Below are 20309 nucleotides of genomic sequence, written 5' to 3'. Positions count from 1 at the left end.
CAGCCCAAGAGCCACATTTCCTCATGGATGATCTTTCAAGGGTTACTTACCAGTGGTAGGCAGAGCCCAAAGCAAAAGTGAGTGGAGCAATGGCTGTGACTCTTTTCCTTTTGTCCTGCATGTTCTCACAGTGGGAGATGAGGAGATATAAATTGATGGGTTTTTATTTTTACAATATGAGCAAAAACCGGGCAGAGGCCAATATGGACAAATAAATCTGGAGGGAGTGGATTTTGAGGGGCTGGGCATCTTACACACTTTTAATTATACACAGTAGTTCTAAGCTTCCTGTTCTCCCCCACCTCTTTGTTCAAAAATGGTAAGTCCTTTGTGAGGTACTAGGGTTGCTAGCTAATCTCCTCCTGTGGAGCAGGGTAAGCTATAAACAACCCTGCGGGAAGCATCTCACAAAACACAAAAACAGTTACATACAAGCCCTGCCCTTATCTCTGCAGAGGGGTGCATGAGGAATCCATTTATTACCTATACTAGTAGCCTACGGTGGCTGCACAGATAAGAGACTATTAAAAAGAGGGTCAATCAAAAGAAATGTGAGAAGCTCTTCACAGTTATTTATTTTATGTATGCATTTATTTATTGCTCTTACATCTTGCTCTTCCTGTGGCAAGCTTATTGGGGAGCATTTTATTAGTGAGATATCACTCTTTTAAAGCCAAGCAGCGCCTAAATAGCAAATGAGCAGCAGAAATCTAAGTGTAAGCCACACAGAGCTCATTTGCTCTGAGCTCTCAATGCATCATTTTGCTTCAGCCAGCTAGTTTCAAATAGGCGGGGATGCCTGTGGTTCCTGCAGAATAAGCCTGCTATTATAGCAGAGATGGCCCAAAGCCACAAACCTTGCCACTAATTATGAGTTTCAACATTTGGAATAGGGATTATCATTCAGTATGCATTTCGCTTGACTCAACACAAGGGTTACTCAGAGTACCTGAAGTGTGCTCAGAGCAAACGGCACACAGCCCTGCCTGCAGGTGCTGAGGACAGCCCTGTCACCGTTGTGATTTAGTGACAGTTTCACCAGCCCAGTTTAACTTTGCTCGTCTCCTTCCTCGTGAAGCTCTCCTCCTGCCTCAGCCTGGCAGAGAGAAAAATGTGCACAATCAGGGTTAACTTAAATCTGAACTAAACTCCACTCATTTGGAAGTCTTCCCAACCAACTCACCACGACAGCAGAGAGTTGTGTGAGGCAAACTGGGGAGGGAAAAAGGAAAAGCATAGGATGGACCTCTCAGGGAGAAAAGAATCTAAGGAGACTCTGTTCACTTTTATTTCTGCAGGAGATAATCCTTCAGAAGGAGCTTGCCCTCCTGAGAGAAAGTCCCCGGTAAGTATTTGATCTGACTTGGTTGGGGTGTGGTGGAAGGGTTGTGGTGGAGGGTTGTTTTTATTTGGGGGCGAGTTTATTTTGCTGTTTCTTTCAACTTCCCTGGAACAATTCTCGAGAGCTTGCTGCTCTTGCCTTCCCCTGTTGTGCTTTGGCCTCAGACAGACAAGCACCATTTCTTGCCTAGGGTTGGTATTAGCATTAGAGATTCGAAACGAAATTCTTTCTTGCTAACCTGATTAATGTACTAGAAAGGCAGCTCAGACAACAGAGGAACAAACCCGAGCCAATGGCTTCTTTGGGAATTACCACTTCTTGGAATGCATTTCCCAGGCAAAAACAACACTCTTTTGAAGGAAGCAAGAATGATATACATAGAGGGGGAGGTGAGCGTGCAGCTTTGCTTGCTGGATTTCAAAAGTGGAGGCAGCTTCCAATTCAGTGGCAATATTTTGATATGGGTTAGTTCTATTGTCAGAATTTCCACTAGATTTTTGTCTTCTTCTTTCTCCTCTCTGAGGATAAGTGCTCCTGAGCCTTTCTAGTTTATTCAAAAGCACACATTTTATTCTCCAGACTGTATTTGTAGAGAGCTGGTTTAAAGATTGCTGCAAAAAGAATAGATATGCAAAGGTGAATTAAGGAAGAAATTAAGGTAGATGTGCAGTCAAGCACTGGAGTAGGAAGTACATAACCTTCAAAGAACAAGATTGTGCTATGTATATTTGTAAAAGTCAAAAGGCTAATGAAGAGGAACATACATGATGATACAGGTGGAGAGGGGAAACCTTGCTGGTTTTTAGTAAAACAAGGGGTGGCTTGGTGAGTGCTCATGTGTTGGAATGTCCTCTCAATCCATTAAAAAAATTAATAGTGTTAATAAAAACAAGGAGTCATGGGGAGAGGGTCTGAATGGGTCACTCAGCAGCATGACTAGTGATAATCTGGAAAAGTGTTCTGATTGAGGTTTTGATCAGATGCATTTCTTTCACTGTATACAGTTTTGTCATTTGTGCAGATTCAAGGATGGATACAGGAACGCATTAGCATTGACACCTGTGCAAATTCATAAGTTAATGCTGTAATTACCTGAAGGAATGAGCCAACATAATTTTGTGCTGCTCCCCTTAATGTCAATATCCACTGGAAGAAACTATGGGCTAAAAACAAGTCAAAGTGCAAGTAGATAAATAGGTACCACTCCGGCGGGAAGGTAAAAGGCATTTCCGTGTACTGCTCTGGTTCGCCAGAAGCAGTACATGCTGGCCATATGACCCGGAAGCTGTCTGCGGACAAACACCGGCTCCCTCAGCCTATAAAGCAGGATGAGCGCCGCAACCCCAGAGTTGTCCACGACTGGGCCTTCCGGTCAGGGGTACCTTTACCTTTAAAGGTTTTTAAAAAATTATTAAGCCCTGCTCCCACACACAATCACAAAACTGGTGTTTGGACCTAGATTATGTGATCATACTCCACCCCCCTTTAAGTATTATAGGGAAGCAAGCTCACAACATTCTACCATGCCCATCAGGCATACCTGTTCCAGTGAATATAGTGTCTGAAAAGGTCACATCTGTACAAAATGCAGTGTGTGTAGGCCTGAAAAATGTTCAAGTTCCCTCATACATTCTGGGAATTGACCAAATTGCTTGTTCTTACACATACAGGTTGGTTTATGTTTATTTGTGTGAACTCTATTCAAACATTATGTCATACTCAGATGCCTGACAAGACAGGTTTCCCAAATAGACAAGGCAGGAAGGAGTGATATGCAGAATTGAAAGCAGTGTTGGAAGAAGTTTAGCAAGGCCACATAAATCTCCTCAGAACTTAGGAGGTAATTGTTGCAGATTAATAAACAGAGAAAAGCAAAGGTTCGAGAATAAAGTGTTCTGGGTTAATAAAAGTTATTTTCAAATATTAGAACCAGGGCTTCCAGACCTCTGTTTCATCTACTAACACAAATAAACCTGGGCTGCTAGTAGAAGGAAACTTTAAGGGGGAAAGTGATGGGCAAGGGAAGGTTTAAGCACCCTCTTCCTGCCTATCACTTCTCTGCTGCAAGTTTCACCCGCCCAGAACTTCTTTGCAAGAAGCAATCGTGTCTAGGTTTGGAGGCACTGTAGGTGGATTAGGTAGATCTGCCCTCGGCTGAAATGTAAACACACACTTGGTTAGGAGCAACTTACTTAGATTTTCAGTTCTATTCTCATTAATGAGATGTAGGGATGAGAGAGAAATTTGATTCAGTTCACATTTAAAGGTGAGCTTGCCTAATCCGTACTTTCTGAAACCATGCACAGTACCAAAATACAGCCATCTTGCAAAATTCGTCTTCCTCTGAATTCTGCAATGCAGTTATCCCAGTAAGGACATTTATTTATTTATTTATTTATTTATTTATTTATTTATTTATTTAACCAACTGATATGGAAAGCTGAATTTAAGATTGGAAAACTGGGAAACTGAAATGGACAGATTCACCCATCCCTAATGAGATGTGTCTCAATCCTCTTTAAATTCCACAGTGATCCTGATATATGTGCTTTCTGCTTCACATCGTCCATTAACTTAGAAGGAGAAGGGTTTCCCTCTTATTCTGGCATTGATGTGTGTTGCTCTGCTAAGATGCATGAAATGATGCTAGGTAGATGCTATTTTTACTTTGAAAGAAAATAATTGCTCATTGGATAATGACAGATGTTTGAATGAATTCAAACAGAGTACAAAATAGGGGTTAGTGCTCAGGAGCATCCTTGGCATGCCTAATGTACTAATCCTCATTTTGAATTCATCCAGGTTTTTGACAGCATGATGACACTCACCTGATTAGTGAACACTCCTGATAGGAGAGCAAAAATTCCCCTTAACAGAAGTTCCAGTGAACATGTGCTGGATGGAGCAGGATTGCTGCTGCAGACTCGGCATTTTTTGAGCATCTATGGAGAATCCCTCCATGTAGAACTGTACATGTGAAGGGCTTTTTCTGTGTGTTCAGCAGCTTCTGATTTCCAAGGAGTTCACGCAGGAGCTCACTGCACATATTCACATGAATGCTTGTTGGTTGGGATAGAGTCTGCTGAGGAAGTGCAAGTTTAATTGTTTTGTTCATATCTGCAGTGCCTAAATATAAATTTCAAATTTCTAGATTTGGACCTTCAAATTCACCTAACCAGCTAGTTGCCGTCAGAACCATGTCACCAGCCCTGGATAGGCTGTTTATTTCCCCCACTATCAGATGGGTTTATGTTTCTCCATAGGCTATGCTGTCTCTTTTATGTCCTGAGATAACACCACAAAATGATGCAACAGCACTCTGGGGAAAATGCCAGCTAACATTGTTTCCTTGTTTTACAGCGAAGCCTCACAAAGTTGAGGACAAAGTGAGGGCTTGGCTCTGAATGCAATATGAGTGTCACGTTGCTTCCAGTCACATAGTAATCCTTTTGCGTGTGATGTCTGGAGACCTGTGTCTTACTGACACTGGCATTATCATTTGCTTCCCCCTTTCTGTTTATTTTTCTGTTGATGACATAAACTACTGGATAGATCTCATTACAAACTACTGGATAGGCGGAACCCAAGCATGCTGGGATTTGCTTCATGGTTAGAATTAATCACTAAATGGAACAAATGGAACTTTCTAGAAAAGCAGTTGACATCTGCCCTGATCGCTTCTGATCCACAAAAATTATTCCTCCTCCTTTCTTTCTTTCTTTCTTTCTTTCTTTCCTTCCTTTTTTTTTTTTTTTTTGCCAACAGCTGTTTTCCCTCACATAAGCTGTCCCTTGGACCAGGTGGTCATGTGATTATTCGTTTCGTTTCATTTATGGATCACTTCCCATAAAACATCCCAAAGCAATTTAACAGTGAAAAATATCAATAATATAAAAATAGCAATAAGAACAATTTCAAGTCCAAAGCAGATAAGGACAGGGATTTTTTAAAAAAATCCACACGTAAAGGGCTTGTTGGTGAAGGAAGGTCTTCCAGGTGTGCTGAAAAGGTAATGGATAAGGTATGTCTGATATGTGATTGGCGTTCCAAGGGTAGGTGCTGCCTCATGAAAGACCTGGTTCTCCATCATATGGAAGAGGACTCCTAATGAGAAGGTGTCTGGAGGAGGCCCTTTCCTGTAGAGTGCAGTGACTGGGAATACAAGGGATGAGTTTGAAGAAAATCATGAACACACATTTGTAGTTCCTGTTTATCTAACTTGCAAAGCCACATTTATGCCTGCTATAGCTAGAAAATTTATACAGAGGGAGAAATATATATTTCAAACGTATTCACCTCCATTTGACATTTGTTCACTGTGCTGATTGTCAGCCTTTGGGCAAGCCTTTATTTATTATAAGCTCTGAATTTCCTTCGAATCCCTTCTCTGGGGACATCTGCCAATTCAGCATTGAATTATAGGTCTGTACATTTGATTCTGGGATTCTGCGTGCTGTGCGTCATTATGTCAACTGTACATATGACCGAAGGACAAGTTTTGTATGACACTACCTTTTTTCTGGTTTGCTTCTTTAGAAAGTATGTGGTACCAATTACCCTCTCAGCATCGCCTTCATTGTGGTGAATGAGTTTTGCGAGCGCTTCTCCTACTATGGCATGAAAGGTGTGTGTTATATCTTTCATCATTTCTCCACAGCTTCTCAGAGAATAGTTTGGCTCTCTTTGCAATTTGTTTTGCCTTTAGGATGATAAAAGGTGGCCTATGGGTGGGAGGAAAGAATTAATAGTAGGAATTATCTGAAAAGATTCGTTGCCTTCAGATCTTAAATTGCCTCAGATACCTCAGCTGTCTCTGATACGTGTACACACTAACAGGATAGACTGAAAGGTTATAAACATGGTGCCAGAGGCTGCTTCCAGGTGGGTGGTTCCTAGTACTGCCAAATAATTGCACTTCTGCTGTAAGCTACAAGTGAAGTTGCACTTGACTTTCCACAGTATTGGGAGTTCTGAACTTTTTCTGTGTCTGCATGCTGCTGTGTTCTGTACACAAGTGCTCATGTCATAACTGCTGTGGGTGGGGCCAACTGAAGCTCAGCGCACATCTACTAAAACCCTTGCAGCAGCCATTTTGTATGGCCCTGTTTTTAAAACTTTGTCTTTTAATAAGCTCTAAAATTCTTTTTTGCCTTTGTTAATGAATGAAAGGTATAGTGCTATAACACTATAATGCTGGGGTTTTTTGTTTTTTTAAAAAAACTATTTCATAAATACATGCATACAAAAAAATCACCTCTCTTGGCTATGTAAAATGGGAGCCGTGTACATTTTGCTAAAATTGCTTCGGTCAGAAAGAGCATTATATAACAAATTTGGTGTTACAGTGCTGTAACTCTCATTCATTTTTTTAAAGTGCCATAATACTACATTTTAAACAAAAGATTTTAAAAATAACCTTTCTGATCACTGGTATTTTAGCAATATGGCAAACATAGGTCACTGGTAGGAGTTTCAATGCTTTTAAATAACATTGACACACACACACACACACACACACACACACACACAGAATCAAATCCCCATACTTTTAAAAAGATAGAATATTAATGCTAATCTACACCTGTGGAGATTGCATCACTCTTCTATCCTTCTGAAAAATGTCAGACTTTCTGCCTTCTGAGAAAAGGTGGGAAGAGCCACAGGAGCAATAAAGGATGAAAGCATTGTGTGGATGTCTCATGAAAAGTGTGCAAATGAAGCATCAATTCCACATCAAGCACCCATTGTGACAGCCCACTTGCGGAACTGCTCATCCACTAGTAGAAGCCATATTCTTAAGCCATAGTGCAATAGCCCAATTCAATGAGTGTTTTGTGCTTGAGAAAAAAGTTTCATAACCCCCAACTGAATGTTATTATTATACTTGGTGACAGTTAAGCTTATGCATTACTATTTGTGCTACTGCTCGGACATCAACTCTCAAACTGCTTGCACTAAAGTTATGTTGGATCTCGCCCCCTGCTATGGAAGCTCTCTCCTGTCTCTTCCCTTTGGGGACCGTAATATGGAAGCAGAACTGGAAGCTGGTCAGCAAGGGCTACAATCTCTGGAGAATGACCTAGAGCATATAGGGGAGAGAAAGGAAGAGTGACAGGAAAGGTCTATTGGTCTGACACCCAGGATTGCTTGCTTTTCCTCTGTTGGAGGCTGTATGCTTGTATCAGTGGGATGATAGCTAGAGACTGAGAAAGGGCAATTTGCTCATCACTGTGTTTTCATGGTAGTGAAAGCTGAGCCTCCTTGGGTTTCTTTTGGTCATTGTTGGCATTGGCCTGCCTCAGGAGACAATGGAAAAGTTGCGCCTTCAGGGGTAAAGTCAAACTGTTGGAGAGTTACAGAGCCTGCTATGGCTGTAGAGTTTTCATGGTAGTGAAAGCTGAGCCTCATTGGATTTCTTTCTGTCACACCACTGGTAAAAGCACAGAGCCTCTTTCAGGAAAAGAAAATGGCAATTATTGTCACACTCTGGGGCTCATACATTGTTTATGAAACTCATTGCTATTGTCTTTGTTTTTATCCCTCAGCTGTTCTGACTTTGTATTTCCTCTACTTCCTCCACTGGGATGAGAATACATCCACCTCCGTCTACCATGCCTTCTCAAGTCTGTGTTACTTTACACCTGTCATTGGTGCCCTCATGGCTGACTCTTGGCTGGGAAAATACAAGTAAGAATAAAATATATTACATCTTCAAGTGGAAGATGGAGAGGAATTTTTTCAGCTTACATTTTAATGCAACCTTGTTTAATGCAAATTTGTGGTTCTCTGAATTTTGCAATGCTGTTCTCCAACCAAATGATGTGTTCAAAAATGGGTATGTTACGGAAATGTGTGTATAACAATGTGCATATTAGTGAAAATAACATACAAAAATGTTTCATATATTAGCGGAAATATGCTTGCCAAAATATGTATATTAGGCAAAATTGTATACAAATGGGTGGAATAGGAGAACTCTGATGACTTCTCAACAGGAATGAAATTTATAACAAAAGCAAAAATAGATTCAGAAATGTGGAGAACTGAATTTACACTTGGAGAAGTAAGAAACCTGATAGAAACCAAAATTCACAAATTTGTCCATCTGTACTTCAGGTACATAAACGATGCCCCCCCCCCCCCCTGGTTAATTAATGGAGCAAATGGGACATTTTCTAGCTGATTAATAGTACTATTTTTAGAAACTTTTAATATACGTTATCACAGATTGCCACCTTTGTTTGCCATTGAATTTTAGCGTGCCTTATGAACTTGCCTATGCAATGAGATTTTTGTTTGCACTTTGATTGGTCTTTGCACAATTATATCCTGGTTTAAGAAATCTCCCCCTTGTCCAGCTCATATCTAGCACCGGAGGTAGACTGAGAGAAAAGTGCTTAAAGCAGTGGAATACAACTGAGTTTTGGGTGGGTGGGGTGTTTGCTTCCATCCCTTATATAGTCTTTCGTCTTTCTCATGTACAGAGTAGACTCTTCTAAATAGAAGACTCACTTTATACAGGAAAGTATGCAAGCAGGTATCCAAACAACGGCCTTGTCATTTCTAGCTGGGCTCCACTGACTTCAATAAGGGTTAATGCTGCCTCTGTTTAGAGTATCCTAGCTTTCAGTGGCATTTATGTTCAGCTAAATTTCTCTGGATTGCACTGAAAGACAATCATTTAGGGTGTTGGACACCAAGTGCTGTTCTATCTATTGCTCAGGATCTGTGTTCAGTGTGTTTGGGGTGGCACCTCCATATTATTGCTAGGAATTGTTGAGGGCCAGCTCCATCATTCGGCAGAATGAAGCAGTTGCCTCAGACAGCTGGCCAGGGGGGTTATGAAAAGCTAGCAAATCAATCCGTTGTTTAATTTAATTTATTACCCCAGGGGAGAGGTGTTTGTAGGATTTTAGAGCTTTCGCAGCATTACATCCTGTTACTGTCCCCACCCCACCCCACTTTGGTTTTATTTTGCTGCTGTTTTTAGTCTGTTTTTGTTTATATGGTGGTAATTTATTTGTGTACTTTACCATATTAATTTTTACTATGGGCTGCTCAGAGAACTTTTTTGTTGTTGTTATGGATGGAATATTAATAATTTGTAAATGAAGAGAATAAAATTGGTCTGCTTGGGTTCTGTGGGCTTGGGAAGTGGAGTTTGGGGACACCAGTTGCTGTTCTGTCCCTCAGGCAGTGAGTGTCCTGCCACCACAAGTGGTGGGAAACAGAGCAGCTGTGCCTGTCAGTGCAGTTGTCCCAACTTTCTGTTCAGCTGCAGCTTTTTTGTCAATGCTTTGAAGCATGATGGAGAAAGAGGAGTTTCAGTTCTGGTAGAGGGAAAAGGGTAACAGAGAAAATCCTTGTGCCTTCCCTATCAGGAAATACAGACACACGTTCTGTTTTCAGATTATAAATCATGCCACTGCCTTGGGCTGATAGCATTTCCTTACTTTTTTCTCTCTTTCTCTCCACAGAACAATCATTTATCTCTCCATTGTTTACGTTATTGGGCACGTGATCAAGTCCGTTGGGGCGATACCGAGTGTGGGAAACCAAATTGTTCATGTGTAAGTAATGAAAAGACGGGTCTGCTATGTTTTGATAACATTATTATTAATTGGCTTGTATTAAGGTATAGATCATTCACGTGCACCTTGCAATAGGTGGTTGTGTGGTTATTTCAGGCCTTTTGTTAATGCTGGCACCGTGTCCTCCATCCCAAATCGTGTCCGGACATCATAGCCTTGAAAGCTGCTAGCACCTTGTGCTAGGCAATCCACCAGTCTTGCGTCTCAGGGGGCAATGCATCAAGTCTTGTACAGTACTGGCATAGCCTCCGTTCATTTCCATGGCGAGGGTGAGCACTCCTTCAAGCAATGAGCCCTTAGAAAGTGCTTTACGCATGAGCTGCAGGCAAACCTCTGTCCCGAGCCACATGCTTCAGAAGCTCATTAACTTCAGCTGTTACTTATTTTTTAGCACTCTAAGGTTTTTCATTTTGTTTAGATCTAAAGCCCAAACCTGGACTGGGGGGAGGGAAGCAAACCACTGTTTTAGAAAGTATATGTTTGGTTTTCTCAGAAGTGAATGGTATAGGCAGGCAAGGACAGAGTCCACCTTAGAATCCTGCAGAAGTCTTGTAAGCTGACCATCACAGCTGGTTGTATGGAATGACCTGGGGAAACCAGGCAGGGCATTTTCATGCCCACTTCAGCTGCATTTGCCACAGAGGGAGGGAAAGCCGTTGGGGGTGGCGGTGGCTCCTATTCAAACTGGGAGTTAAATAAACGACAATCCTAGGACTTGCAGGGGAGGGAACATTTAACTAGCTGAGGAAGGGTTACCCAGCATGGAAAATAGAGTGTGCCTCTGATCCTGCCTTGAAATTGTGCCAGTTCAGGTGTGGAATCACAAATTCAGATGCTCCCCTCATGTCAAAAGCTCTCTACACATGTAAAGCAAATTCTTCTTACACTGGTTGGCAGCAGTTCTCCAGGCTTCGGGACAGGGAATTTCCCCAAGCCCTACTCGGAGATGCTGCAAGTTGAACCTGGGAACTTTTGCATGCAAGGAAGACTCTTATCCACTGAGCTACAGCCCCTTCTCAGTTATGACACCAGAAACAAGCATATAAAACACCATGTACAGTTCTTTGCATTCCAGACTTTTGCTGATGTTGTTTTTAAAACTGCACTCTTTTGGCCCACATTGTTCAAGGAGGCTTATAAAGCCACCATGAAACATCCTTATCACATGAAAAAGCATTACGTATTAACAGCAGAGTCAAAAATACACCCACAACAGCACAAATCCAAATGCCATCCAACAGATAACCCCAGTTAATCACTTGGAATGGCTTAACTTTTCAACAGCTTGCCTAAATAAATAAATTTCTCAAAGCTCCCAAAACCACACTAAAGGAGCGCATTAGCAGACTTCCTTTGGCAGCTCATTCCAGAACTGTATGATGTAATTTTTCTGAATGTTTGAATCAGGCCTTAGGCAGGATTCCCACTTCAAGCTAGTGGTGTGGTAGCAATTTTCTTGCCAAATCCCAGGCAAGTGCAGCATGCATATAAATAAAGCAGGGTTTCCCCAAACTTTGGCTGGCTATGACATAGATAATATTTTTCCCCCTGGGCTGAAACTGTTTCCCTGCCATGGCTGAAAATGGGAGGCACATGGGTACTATAATATTCCAATGTTGTTGTTGTTGTGTGTGTGTTTAAATACAGTGTTACCAGAATACTTGGGATCAGCTCATAGGAGCAGGACCTGTCTTATTCAGACCATTGGTTCATCTAGCTCTGTATTAGCTATCTACACTGACTGGGCAGTAGCCCTCAAGGGTTTCCAATAGGCAACCTTTCGCAGTCCTGCCTGGAAATTCCACCGAATGAAAATAGAACCTTCTGCATGGAAAGCTTGTGCTCTTCCACTGAGCTACAGCCCTTCCCAGAAGCAGACAGCAGTGTGTTTGCCTGCCATGGTGACAGGCCCAGCATCAGCATGGAACCCACTGGGGCTGATGCCTGGTTTGCTCTTCTAGCACATTCTGTCACTACCCAATACCTACTACCTGAAAGTGGTGGTCAGGGACAAAGTGACAGGTTCGTTCCCAGTGTCTGGTGCCAAGTAAATCCACTCGCTACACAAGGGTGGAACTGGCTATCTCATCCGCTTCACTTTACACTCATGAGTGGGCTTAGCTGGTGGCAGTGCCATGGCTACCAGTGAGTTCACAGAGTGAGTGCAAAGGGAATAATAATAACACTATAATAATTTATTATTTACACCCCACCCATCTGGCTGGGTTTCCCCAGCCACTCTGGGCGGCTTACAACAGAATATTAAAATACAATCGTCTATTAAACATTAAAAGTTTCCCTAAACAGGGCTGCCTTCAGATGTCTTCTAAAAGTCTGGTAGTCGTTTTTCTCTTTGACATCTGGTCGGAGGGCGTTCCACAGAGCAGGTGCCACTACCAAGAAGGCCCTCTGCCTGGTTCCCTGTAACTTGGCTTCTTGCAGCAAGGGAAACTTCAGAAGGCCCTCGGCACTGGACCTCAGTGTCTGGGCAGAACGATGGGGGTGGAGACGCTCCTTCAGATATACTGGACTGAGGCTGTTTAGGACTTTAAAGGTCAACACCAACACTTTGAATTGTGTTCAGAAATGTACTGGGAAGGTGAGGCTGGCATCTGCAGTAGTGCTGATGCTCAGAGGAGATGGGGGGGGGGTCAGTCAGCACTAAGGGGTAGTCTGCTGAGGGAAGGGCCCTGTAAAATCTGAAACCAGGCTTGAATGGTGGTGATGTATCTGTGATTTTCCTGCACTAATCAGCCATAGCAAGTGCTGCTTCAGAGACTTCCAGTGCACCCTCAGGACAGTTATCGCTGCCTGGGAAGTGATAGAGAAAGTGAGAGGGTGGTTTCTGCCAAATCCAACATGATGGTTTGATTGCTTCCTCCCTTGTGACATACCAATCTCTCTGGTAGCACACTTTTGGGGATTCTGAATAGAGATCCCACCTGGTTACTATTCTCTTTCTTAGTTGGGAAGCAGTTTGACTCATGCAACTGGCCTCACACACACACACACCCCACCCCACCCCATATTCAACCCCTTCTTGCAGAAAAGTAGCTGTCACACACCAAGTGTGAATGGGCCTTCAGTAATGTGCTTCAAAGTATTCTGGTCCTCCACTCAGGGTTAATCAGGGGTTTGCAAGCAGATGAAGGTGATGGATGGTTGGGGAAGGACCCTGTGTCAGAAGCAGGGAAGGAAAGATCTCCCAGACTGGGAGGCTGGGAGGGTGCACCTCTTTCTGTGTGGGGCAAGTTAAGATCTACCTGTAAGAGAGGACTTTGCATTCTCATTTTTCTCTTTTTTTCCTGTTTAGATTAGTTTATTTTCTGTTGTAGCACATCATGAAAGGTCCTAATAAAATTTTATTGGGGCGAAAAGTATTTTGATATGCAATGTAGTTGGGAGGTGCTGCTATTATCCCTACACACACACATACCCTTCCATGGTGCTGAAATGTCTCCATTCCTGTTTGAAGGGTTCTGTCGATGACTGGCCTGACTCTGATTGCTCTTGGAACAGGAGGTATCAAGCCCTGTGTGGCGGCGTTTGGTGGAGACCAGTTTGAAGAGGAGCATGTAAGAGTTTTGTTTATTTTATCCATGTGTTTTCTTAATGCTTTTTTTTTAAACATAGCACTTAGCAGGGGTGGTTAATCCCTGACCTGTGGGCTGTATCTGGAATCCTGAAGCAATTTATGGTGGTCCTGAACTACCACTCCAACAATTTGCCTTCTTTCTTAAAAAACCCCAAAAAACCCTTATAAAAAACATTGTCCAGCAGTTGACATTATTAAGTCCTACCATTTCTCCATTGATCTGGTACACAGCGGGGAGGGGGGAGGTGCTGTTGCTTCTTTTCACCTTCCAAAGGGTCCCTTCTACATCTTACCTGGCATCATTCTTTGAATGTTGGTGACATTGTTAGATAGTCTCAGAGAGGTTTGGGAAACAGGAAGGAATGCTCTTTTCTGTTTCCTTTCTAAGACTTCCTGACAGTGTTTCTGCTCCCCATGGCAACAATGGAACAGGAGCAGGCCCTCTCATGCCAGCTTGTCTTCCTTCATCGGCTGAGTGTGTGCATGTATATGTACGCTACCTGTTTATCACCTTCTGCTGAGTGTGTGCACTGCCATGCAGCCCTTGGAATGGTGGTCAAACTCTCAATGTGACTATCAAGCCCCCTCAAAGGGTTACTCACCCCTGGCTCATCATTTTTAATCAACAGTCAAATGCAATGTAATGAACATGCATTCTTGACTCATCCATGCAAAAGAGATGATAGCAAGGTTGCCTATATAAAGGGTAGCTTTGGATATTGCTCAGAAGCTCTGTCCATGAGAAGTGTGCAACTTGCCCATCTGCTGTCCACATCTAGGGAGCCTAGTAAGTTGCCTTATGCCACGTCATAGGCCTTGTCTAACGCAACTAAGCATAGTTAAACTCTGTCTGGCAGCAGTGCTCCAAGGTCTCAAACAGAGCAAGGTATTTCTCACCACCTGCTACCTGATCCATTTTTCTGGAAATGCCAGTGGCTGAACCTGGTGCCTTCTGCCTGCAAAGCATGAGCTCTGCCTCTGAGCTAAACCTTTCCTCCCACACTTCTCTGATGCCTCTGAGGAACAAACAGGAAAATATGCAGGATTTGGTCACTGTTGCCAACTATGGCTTGAGGTCTCGTAAAACATGGGCATCAGTGGAAACAAAATGGGATGTCATTGGACAAGCGCCACCTGAAGTTGCTTACTTCCATTTAGTCCCTCCCTCCATAGCTCAGAAAGCATCATCGACGGCACAGGTAACTGTGAGTTGCGGTGGTTGGAACTGTAGAAGCAGCAAATGGAGTTCCTGCATTCCTTTGCCAAAACTTTGTGCATACAAGGCAGAATCTGTTTCATTGGAACCTGTTTTTCCACTTCTTTGCCACCACTTCCCCTTAAGGATACTCTCTCATGCCATCACGGAAGCTGAGCTGAAAACCACTCTCTGAGCTCTTGGATGTTCCCATTACCTACTACCCAACGTGGCTTCATGGTGATGTCAAATAGGCCTAAATGGACCACTGTCCAAACCAAGAAGGAAACTCTGGCATTAACAATTAAGGAAACAAGTTGAACCTATGCAACAAAATGGTGCAATATGTCTCCTCTTAAGAGTTCAGGCCAGCTCATTTGCCCTCCTTCCCCATTTTCCTTTCCCAAGCAATGCTCAGGATGATATGGCTACTAAGCATACTCAGTTCTCATTGTACTGTTTTGAGTGAGCCCCCCCCCCCTAATATTTGTGTGTGTGTGTGTGTGTGTTTATGCTGAACCTGCTGTTCCCCCAAGCATGCTGATACCTCCCTCTTTTCTCTCAGTTGCCCCATTTTGAGTCCTTTGCTGTTGGCACTATTAAAGTCAGTATTGGGAACATTAATGGTGTCTGTGTTTCCAATAAAAATCATGTGCAAAACTGGTCAGTGCAAATACACCTTGTATTTCATGCTGGTTTAAAGAACAGCTCTCCCTTACTTTCCACTAACCTTGCATACCTATGTGTCCAAATCTTCCTTTCCTCTCTTTCTCTCTGTCTGTAGTTTCATACCCCCAAGCCCAGAGCATGGGGAGTTTTTTCTACTGTGTATGGCTTACTAGCACAAGGTGAATGTGAGTGTATTTAAAATAAGATTTCACCAAGGAATTCTACCTATTACGTTACTAGCAGTTTACTGAAACACCTTGTATTTTTTCTGTAGTGTTCCCCATCCTAGCACAAACTGCATTCACTTTCTCACATAGCTCATGAAACCTAAACAGTAGGATACCTTCAGGATATTGAAAATTCCTAGCATCCCCCGAAAGCCTGTTTGTTAATGATCAGGCAGGCAATAGTTTTGATCAAACATGAGATTGCATATTTTCACAGCCCTGCATATCATCTCTGTAGCTGCGGATGGATGTACTGAGTTATTTTATTGCACTTTGGTTGTTTATGTTTCCCTGTTGTTGGGGGGGGGGGTCATGTAGTTAGCATCTGGGCCTATGTCAGAAAATAATATTAGAACACAGATAATTATAGATTTAAGGTATGGGGAAGTATCATTATTAGGCAGAGAGCTGACAACATAAGAATCACACAGATCATGTAATTTGGCTGGGGAAGGGAAGAAAAAGTAATTGTAATTGACATTAGAAATCTTCCTCTGCTTATCTCAAAGTAGCAGCTCCTGAGGGTTATATCCTTCCCAGAAGTGCAACATCTATGACTAATAATAATTAGTAATATTTTGTAATCAACTTCTAATTAACAACTAATTAGTATGTGATTATAACAAGAACACACAGCACTTGTTTTCAAAATGCTTTACAGATTCCCTCCAAATTAATCACTGTGCTCTTGTCTGAGAGGTTAAGTATTACCTTCCTGGGTTAAGTTGATCTTTAGAAGTTGTTAAAAGCTAATCGTTAATGGAGACGAGGAGACCTTTGAATGTTTCACCCCAAAATTCCAAACTCTGAATGAAGAAACAGTTGTTTTCTTTTGGAAGATCATTATCATGTGCACTCTGCTTCAGCCGTGTATTCCTTAAGGAGGATGTACTAAGGTTCACTTCATATGTAGGAATGTAAGCAGGCATTGATTTGTGTTCTGTGTTCATCGTACGCAGTCTTGTTTCTGCTCTGCTGCATGTCAGCATCCAACAAAACCTACATTATTTGTCTTGCTGTCCACTGTGGTGGAATTTTACATAATTAATTACATTCTTGTTGCATTATTCGACAACATTCCTTCCAGTGCAAAGGCCATTTATTGCAGTGCAAAGGAACCACAGTGCCAATGGAAGGGAACCCCAGCAACAATTATGCAATCGTTTGCAGGCTGAAAACAACCACAATGAATACCAATCCTATTCGCTGGATTGATTTCCATTCTGGACATGCACTAAATAAGCAAATGTCATTAATTTCCCTTCCTGTTTCCATTCCCATTAGAATTCTCCAACATCCCTGCGAAAAGCAGGCATGTGAGCAGACTCATGTTTCTGCTTTCCGCGGGTTATTTGGCCTGCAAAAAAGAGCAAGCGCATGCATTTACCCTGCAGGTTGCTGTGCTTCAATTTAATGTGCATAGGTTCCAGATGCACACTGGGAAGGGGAATAACACTTGTCACACTTGACTTCTGCAAAGAAGGCAGGGGTAGAGTATCTTTCGCAGGGACTGGGACCTTGGTGTTCAGCCTACAGAGCAAGGGTGACCTGGCAGCTTTTATACAGGCAGCACCACATGGTCTATTCTAGCCTACTGCTGTGAAGAGAATTACTTGCTGTCTGATGTGGCTCTTTTCCTTGTAGTTCTCCTCAGGCCGGAGCTTGTTAGAACTCACGGGATGCCTACCTGCTGCAGGCCACAGATTTAAGGCTTACTATGGGCTTAAGTCAATGCGTTTTTATCTGGCAGGCAAAATCCTTGACTTCCTTTCTTTTTGTCACTCAGCTTTATGTCAATTTCTTGACATACTGTTTAAAATGAGCCACCCCAAACTATTCAGTGTATTGCAATGTAACTTCCTGCCCCTGTGTCTTAGGACCACTTCTCCCATTATGTTTTAAAGTAATGGGTGCATTATGGCAAGCTGGAGTATATACTCTGTGGCAAGGCAGGTAGGATTATGTGCAAAAAAATGTGATTGAGAAGGTTGTGTACATACACAAGGCATTGCGTTGCTGTTCTTTGCATCAAACATTGTATCAAATGCCTGTATGGACCTCTTTAGGTACTCATGGGCTGCAGCCAGCAACCTTGGCTAGTTAAGGGTTCCAAAATTTATGTATACTGTTGTTTAAACAGGTACTTCAGATATTTAGGATTAAAACTCCCATCTGCCATCAGTCAGCTGCTGTGGGAGTCGTAGTCTGAAACATCTGGCAAAGACTGCACCATCATAGCACCTATGACTCCCACCAAAATCATAAGGTGCAGAACTGCCCTTACTCTGCAAAATAACATGTACAAATAAGAATTTCACTACCACTGCAAGATGACATGTCATTTCCTCACCCCCACTACTGCCACTTAACAATATAATTCATTTACGCACGGTGGGGAGTTGTGCTTAATATATTTACAGACTGTTGTCAACTGCTACCTAGCCTACGAAATTCACTTCAAGATAGATGTAAATTGTGGAAATTGTGTTGAATTGTTGTAGTGCTGGTCATTCTGAATCCTGCTCCAGAAATTATGACAAGCACATTGAAATCAATTTGAATGCATTTCAGAAATCTACCACATGTTCACGATGGATCCCTTACCTCTTCCCCACATTATTCTGTTTTCACATGATACCTGTGTTCTTGGGATATTTTAACACTTTCATGACAAACCATATTTCCTGCAGTTCTGCAATATCAACTTTCATGTCAAGCCTTTTTGCAGCTTTGAACTATTTGCAATGCCATTATGGATGAAAGAGGCAATAGACTCCCCCAAATGTTGTGAGTCCTGTGAGCTCTCTTGCTCCATGAAAATGGTGAACTGTCTGCAACCCACTGTCTTTGGGATATGAGAGTGGCTTTATCACACTCCTGCATGCCCAAGAGTGACTACGCATGCAGCTTTACAAGAATGACTACAGCTTTTAAAACGCAGTGTGATAGAGAGTGAAAATGCATGTGCACAAATATCCAGTTTTGAATTAAAGCAAATAATTGAGAAAGCAGAATGGAAGTACATCAGGAACTGAAGGGATTTCAAAGCAACCAACAGAAATCCACCAAAATCCAATTATACCGGAATCCAATTCTAGGAACCAAGAAAATGGCATTGACAATGGAATCTCTTCTATAGGCTTCACACTTGGATTGACTGACTCAAGATTCGCTTTCTTTCCCCTCCGTGGCATCAAGATTATTCAAGAGATGTACCAGATGTGATTGCTCATAATGAGACATACATTTACATCTTAATTGTGGACTCCCAAGTTGGGGAGGCATTTAGCTGCCGAAAATGCATGAAGAACTAAGCCAGAATCAAAACAAATATGTCAAGGGGCTCAGGCTCATGCACTGCCTTTTTGGAAATTCACACCTCACGTTATGGATGCTGCTGCTGGGAAGTAACAAAGTGGGGAATGATCTTTGAAGTTTTCTTCTGCAGCTGCTAAGTGTTGACAGAAGCAGTTGCTCAGCAGGTGCCTGTGCATGGTCTGTGGGAGGTGGAAACCAGTGAAGTCATCAAAACTGGTTAATTCAGGCATAAGATGCTTTAGGGATTTTGAGCCTGGTGATCCTTTCACCTTCCCTCGAATCCTAATGAGATCTCTAAAAAAGTCACCAGCCCATGATATCCAGAGTACAGCTTTGAAAGTCCATGCGAATGCTGAAATCACGCTTTCAAAAGCTTGAGAATGACTGCTGACAGAGCTTTAAGGCTATAAGGTCCTTCATGCAGCATGGACCTCAAGCAAAATAAATAACTTCAAACCAGCTACATGCCAAGAATCCCAAGTGCCTTCATAATTTCAGAGTCCGTCTTGAATACCAGAAAGCACCAAATGGATAGCAATATGCTAAAGCAAGTGGAGGCAGTGCATCATTTACATCAGCCTGTATAGGCGCAGGCTGGAGATAGGGGAGAAACTGGATTCAGTTTGCATTTAAAGCCAAATTTATCAAATTTGCACTTTCTGAAACAGTATGAGATCTGAAACAGCCATCCTTTAGAATTCACATTTTTCTAAATTTTGTGATGCAGTTCTGTAACCAGCTAATGTATACCCCAAAAAGGCATATATTAGGTAACAGTATGCATAAGCATGAATATATTAGTTGAAATAACATTCAATAATTCATTACATTAGGAGAAATTGCTTGCAAAAATGTGTTTATTTGGAGAAATTCACACATGCAGAAGAATTTCATGAGGATTTAAAAGAAAACAGAAAATCTACAAATTGCTGCTGAAATGTAGAGAATTGATTTTAAGAAGGGATCAAAACAGACAGACCCTACTTTCCCTAGTCATAGTCACTAGAAAAAGCACCAAAAATGGTCTTACACAGGGACAGCCAAGGTGATGTCCTCCAGATGTTTGGGACTATAATTCTCATCATACTCAGTCAATGAGGGTGAAGGGTTAGGGATGACAGAAGGTGTAGTCCACATCTGTCGGGACTCATCTTGGATAACCCCTGTCTAACAGCAGTTAGCAAACTTTGCTCAGTCTTGGGTTTGATGGATAGGCTGTAAGGAACCAGTGTTGCCTTCACATAGCAGGGCTATGGTCCGATAGTTGGTAGTGGGAATTATTTAGCTCAAGGGGCTAATAGGTAAATGGATGAAACTGTAGCACAATTTGTCCCTTAAAGAGTTACAGTGAAAAGTCATTTGCAAAATCTTA

At 42.2% G+C, this 20309-nt stretch overlaps 1 protein-coding gene across 2 annotated transcripts in view; it reads left to right on the top strand.

The window, feature by feature from the left end:
- The window catches only part of SLC15A2 (solute carrier family 15 member 2), a 71955-nt gene that overhangs the window by 6729 nt on the left and 44917 nt on the right, over positions 1-20309 (top strand). The window contains exons 2-6 of one of the 2 annotated variants that reach the window (XM_083446845.1): positions 1299-1345; positions 5879-5966; positions 7888-8029; positions 9820-9912; positions 13409-13508. In XM_083446845.1, coding sequence (XP_083302971.1) covers positions 1299-1345; positions 5879-5966; positions 7888-8029; positions 9820-9912; positions 13409-13508 — 470 coding nt within the window. Of the gene's footprint in view, positions 1-1091; positions 1346-5878; positions 5967-7887; positions 8030-9819; positions 9913-13408; positions 13509-20309 lie in introns of those variants that run through there. The other variant, XM_083446844.1, reaches the window with a different exon arrangement.

The sequence above is a fragment of the Podarcis tiliguerta genome, assembly GCF_965153285.1.
Source record: "Podarcis tiliguerta genome assembly, chromosome: 1".
Lineage (NCBI taxonomy): Eukaryota > Metazoa > Chordata > Lepidosauria > Squamata > Lacertidae > Podarcis > Podarcis tiliguerta.
This window is presented reverse-complemented; position numbering and strand designations above follow the sequence as displayed.